This window comes from Parasteatoda tepidariorum, chromosome 7 (genome assembly GCF_982258835.1).
Source record: "Parasteatoda tepidariorum strain Cologne lab strain chromosome 7, Ptep-v5.0, whole genome shotgun sequence".
Taxonomy (NCBI): domain Eukaryota; kingdom Metazoa; phylum Arthropoda; class Arachnida; order Araneae; family Theridiidae; genus Parasteatoda; species Parasteatoda tepidariorum.
The window spans coordinates 114,200,796-114,206,795 of NC_141761.1; the positions used below are offsets into that span (position 1 = coordinate 114,200,796).

A 6,000-nucleotide genomic window follows, 5' to 3' on the forward strand; every position below is an offset into this window, starting at 1 on the left:
TTCAGTAATTTTTGATTTTAAAAGAAGTATTCTTTACAAGTACACTTCTGTTAAGAATAGTTGAACCTCGCAACCATAGTAATCGCCGCTGTTTCAGACGAATGGGAATTCTTTTCTTAGTCAGACTGTAGCCGGTTTTTCAATCCAATGAATACTCAAATAGTGTCGCTCAGCCGGTTTTCCCACTGATTGTCTCCGGAAAAAATGATAAATAAATGTTATATAGTTAATTAAAGCTAAAATAACAACTTTTTCAAAGGAATCTCAATTTTTTAAGACAATGTCACATAGCCAGCTCTTCAAATGCGAAGATATCTTGTATGAATCCTTAAATTAATAGCTTCTTTGATAGTCATGCTGATAAACACCTGTTTTATATCTTCTTTTTATTTAATAGAAATATTTGTAATTTTGATTTAAATCAATACCCTTCTCATCTTAAGGAAAAATTAAATTTAAATCAGAATTTTCTATTCATACAAATTCAATAAAATGACAACATTCTACTTTGTTTCATAAATTTTAATTTTATTTTAATTAATATTCAAATTATTTCAATATTTATTAAAATAAAGCTGATGAAAGTTTTGCTTAACAATTAATTGTCCCCAATGCTTATTAAAATTAATATATTTCTAATAATAAAATTATTGGAATTTGTAACTGATACCAGGAAATTGTTACTAACCCACCGCTTATGGTGATTGATTTAATCAAGGAAAGTTTGGAAGACTGGAGAGTATTTACAATATAGATTTGTCTTAACCATATATACCACTGTTTCAAACATAAAGAAATAAAAAAAAAAAATCTTTTTTTCCTCTTTATTATTTTATTTGTCCATGATTTAGCAATTAAAAAGAATAAAGTGGCAGTTTTAAGCAATTTTTCTGTTCTGATAAATTTCTGTCTTATGATGCGTCCATTTTTTCATTTTCTTCTCACAATTAATAAATTTTTTAGAGAGGAATAACTAATAATTTATCATTTGAAACATGGCTTATTTTTTCGAGTGTGCTTATTTCACTGATTGGGGAAACATACTTTCTGCTACGGTTTGTCTAAGGTTAGAACTACCCTCGCCACAAAGTCTGAGTCCGTCTGTTGCTACTGGAAACAAGAATAGCGCATTTCAGGGCTTCTCTTCACTCTAACACAGTAGACCAAAGGAAAAGATTCCCGTTCTCTCCCCGATCCGAGCCAAAACTTGTCCTAAATAACGACACCACACCCCTATCTAAATAGTTGCACCTCGTTACCATAGCCACCGCCACGGGTCCAGACGAATGACCTGGGGCACTCTTACTTTAGACAAACTATATATATACTTGAGTTCAGGGGCGTACGCAAGGGGGGAATGGAATGCAACTTGCTTTTCCATTCTTGCAGAATGCAGATGAAGCAACTGATATTGCAGGTATAGAGCAATTATCGTTATGCGTTCGATATGTCGATAAAGAAAATTTTAACATCACCGCAGTTTTTGCAATTCATTCCGGTGCATGACTTAACCGGAAAAGCAATAGCAACAACAATATTAGACCAATTACAGTCTATGAAAGTTGATATAAAAAAGTTACGTGGACAGGGGTACGATGGTGCTGCATCAATGAGTGGAAAAATTAATGGTGTACAAGCCCACGTAAGAAGTATTGTCCCATCATCACTCTATGTACATTGCTCTGCTCATAGCCTCACTTTGGCTGTATCAAATGCATGCGAAATAACTGGCATTAGAAATTGCTTAGGGACAATTAAAACATTATACGACTTTTTAAATACGCCAAAAAGACAGTATGTCCTATCTTCAGCAATAGAGGAGATGGAAACCAGCTCTAAGAGGGAGAAAATTAAACAGCTATGTGCAAACCGTTGGATGGAAAGATACGACTCAGTAACCGCTGTGGTGGAACTTTTCGAGCCTATCGCCGAAACACTACAAAAAATATCAGAATGGAAGGATAAGGAATCAGCTACCCAGGCTAATTCTTTACTGTGCACAGTATCTAATTGCCAGTTAGTAATATCTCTTTTGTGCATTTACAAAGTTTTCACCATAACAATCCATCTCTGTAGATACCTACAAAAAACAAGCATAGATTTGATAGAGGCAGTGAGTCTTGCAGAAGATGTCATTAAAGATCTAAAAATAATGCGTGAAAATGCCACTGAAACATTCTCTGAAATATTCAGCTCTTCTTCTCTTATGCTAACAAGCATTGGATCTTCCACTTCCATGCAAATCCCTAGAATAACAGGAAGATAGAAAAATCGCGATAATTTTCCCTCATCGACACCGGAAACATATTTCAGAGTTAGTGTTTTTATTCCATTTATAGAAAATTTTATAACACATTTAAACTTAAGATTTGTATCGCATCGTGATATTTTGAAAGGATTTCAGTGTCTTCTACCTGCCGATCCTTTCATTTGCCAACCTTCAAACATAAAGGCTTTTGAAGCATTAGTGGAATTTTACGCTGGAGATTTGGATACCTGTAAAGAAAGCCTTAAGTCTGAACTAATACTCTTGTATAATAGATTAAAAATGATTAGTGAAGACGGAGGTAGTGTTCCAAAAACTGCGGCGGATGCTCTTGGAATGGGCAATAAAGATATAACACCAAACATTTTCAAACTCCTAGAAATATTGATCGTTCTACCTGTTTCAACGAGTGCAAACGAAAGATCCTTTTCGACTTTGCGCCGTTTGAAGACTTATTTACGCAACTCAACGGGAAATAATAGAATGAATGGATTGGCGCTCTTAAGCATTCATAGAAAAATTACCCCAGCTGTCGAAGACATTTTAAACGAACTTGCAAAAAAACCCCGTCGTTTGGATATTACAGTATAAATCAATAAATTTTTAGCGTGTTTGTATACTGGTTTAATTCCCTATTTGTTGGTAAGTCATATTTTAGTTAAATTCATTGGTTTTCTATGGAATATTCACATTTATATGGTTATTATTTAGGTAGCTGTTACAGTATGAGTAGTTTTTTCTGGCTTGATTTATTCCTACTTTTTAATAAAAATAAAATATTTTACCTCTTATTATAAAAAAAATTATATTCTTAAACTTAAAAAATAAAAACAAAATTTAACTAAACAATGTTGTCGAAATAAAAAGTCAAAATTGTCTAGCTGTCTAAATTAGGGAAGTAATAGTGCTTTATTACATACTCGAATTTCTTTTGGTAATTTCTGAAAATTATGAACCCCCCCCCCTTGAAAAAATTCTGCGTACGCCACTGCTTGAGTTTATAAACTTCAACCCAAAGTTTTATTATGTAAGAACTCTTAAAATTTTGTTTTTTCATTTTAACAAAAACATTTTTACAAATATTATTGATTTCTTATTATTATAGTTATAATTTATTATTTATTTATTTATTTTTAAGCGAGAGACGGGAAAAAAAAGAGTTAGTCTAAGAACCGTCTGAATGAAGTGGGTATTTTAAAAACAGTTTACTCTATGATATGAATATCTATACAGGATGCTTTCTAATCCGTCTTAAAATTATTTGTTTTAAGAATTTCTGACAAAAATGAAGCGAGAAAAAATTTACTGATAATCAATATTTGAACAAGGGAAAAACAGGATCCTAGCTAAAATCTAATTAATAATTATTGAGAATATCTATAGCATCAAGTCCTGAGGGATGGAAAGACAAACATCTTCATGGTTCAAGACAGTTAGAAAACAAAAATCATAAAAAAAATTTCAACAATTAATATTTTTTTTCCAAAAAAAAATTTTTTTTAAGAAGAAGGATTGGGGTAATTCTTTTCCTTTTTAAAAGTTTTTTTTCTCTACCTCTCTAATTACGACCTTTCATTTAATCAAAAGTTTGAATTATATTTATTTAAAAGTTTTTGTTGTTGTCAAAAATACAATTTCTTTTTAACAAAAAGGCTTAATTAAATTTATATTTTTGCTGTACAGAATATTTATTTAAAAGAGATATAAAAATAATACTATTTTCTGAGATGTGGTGTTTAACCTTTGCATTTGACCATTAAAATTTAAAAGTATCCGAAGTAATTTTAAAAATTGCTTTCGCATAATCCCGAGAAAAAAACTGCTTTATCCTAATTTACGAATCCTAATTAATCGATAACCAAATTGGTAAGTTAAGCAAGCTAAACAACCAAACCAACAAGGTACGCAACTATTTGGAGACCTATTTGAATGCAATTTTTGCTAATAATTATTAGAAATTATAAAATTGAGATAAAGTAATGTTGTATATACAATGCGCACGAACAGCCAGTTCATAAACGGAAGGAAGTTTTAGAAGTCTACAATGGTCATAAACTAAGCAATTCTCAATCTTTGATGTACTCTACCTTTCCGCCAAATTTGTTGGTTGAGTATTATAAAATTGATATTTTATTTTTATAAATTGATTTTCATCGATTTTAACTATTGATTAACCATTATACAGAAATTATAAAGAAATTATAAAGAACCATTATAAAGAAACTAAACTGTGTATGAGCTTAATAATCAGTTCTAGATATTGTTTGGTTATTAAAAAACATGCCTAGAAAATGTAAAATTTAACTATATATAAATTAATACGCTTTGAACTGTACAAGATTTATAAGCAACTTGAAAACCTATTTTCAACTAAGCTGTAGATCTACAAAATCTACACAGATTCTACAAAACCTATTTTTGCGTATCATCGTGAAATAAAACCTTAAATCATTTTATTTTCTGCATTTGCAGAAGTTTTTCTTATTAAGATGATATAATACAAGTACAAAGAGGGAGATCAAGACAGTAAAGAGTTATAATTTTTCTAAAAACTGTGCTCAAATATAATGAAAACTCCCTTCTTGTATTAAAGTTAACAGATTTGCATAAAATATCTTTTCAAAACTTAAAAAAATAAACGTACTTGCATCTCCAGTTAGAGAAAGAACTGAAAAAGTTAGTAGAATGGTTATTAAAGGAACAATCTTCATTTTCTTCTAGATTATGTCGCGCTTTTCTTAAGTCTGAAAAAGGAACGTTTTTGACTCTTCTTTAAATATGATTGTTTCATTTGACAGCTTACTCCCACTAAATGTAACACTTGCATTTTGATTTTCTGGCAGGTGTTGCGTCAAAAATAACTATGTTTTCATTATTTATTTATTTTTGACTTTATAATGTTTTTAGACGCTTTAAAATCATATTTCTACGCTGATGCGAAAAGATTTTTTAAAAAATGTATAGGGGAGAGTCGGGTACCCCCGCCCACTGTCAATTTCATATGTATAGAATATTTTTTCAAGTCAATGGGCCATCGGACATTAATTGTTATATTAAAAAAAGATTATTTTCGAAGTTTCAAGTATTTATGCAGCTGGTAACATGGTAAACAATAGTTTTGAAAATATGTTGAATACAGTAGTCATGAAATTAGGAAAAATCGGTTGAATGTTTCGATTAAACTTCATTTTAATACTAAAAAAAATAATTTTTTCTATACATACAGCAATAAAGTATGTAGTCTTAAGTTTAATTTGCACAAAGAAAGAAGTTTGTATGTAAAAAATTGTTCGAGTAATTACAAATTTACAAAAAAAATTGGATTTCGGGTAGCCCCGCTCATATGAATGTCGGGAATCACCGCCCAATTTTATTTCGTCGATAAATGTACGGTTGCAAAGATTATTATTTTATTGCTTCAAATTTGAATGTTATATGCATTTTTAACAACAAATATATGTTTTAATATTATATGAAACATAAATTTATATATTTAAAAATGAAAAATTAAATATTTTTGAAAGTTAATTGATATATCCAAATCAAATTTAATATCAAGAAATCATAAATATTATGACAAGCTATTTGCTTACTTATTTATTTTCACTTATTTGTGAACGAATCAATCTACAGAAGCATTTGAATGCAATCAAAATACAATGTGAATTTGTAATTTTATAAGATGTATTTTATATTAAGTTTATAAGAAGAGATCAACCAAATAAGTTTATATT

At 29.8% G+C, this 6,000-nt stretch overlaps 1 protein-coding gene across 1 annotated transcript in view; it reads right to left on the bottom strand.

The window, feature by feature from the left end:
* LOC107441452 (receptor-type tyrosine-protein phosphatase T) overlaps window positions 1–5,068 on the bottom strand; it is a 70,424-nt gene extending 65,356 nt beyond the window's left edge. The window contains exon 1 of the mRNA XM_071182998.2: window positions 4,911–5,068. Coding sequence (XP_071039099.1) covers window positions 4,911–4,977 — 67 coding nt within the window. The 5' untranslated portion in view covers window positions 4,978–5,068. The remainder of the gene's footprint in view (window positions 1–4,910) is intronic.
* Window positions 5,069–6,000: the final 932 nt, after the last annotated feature.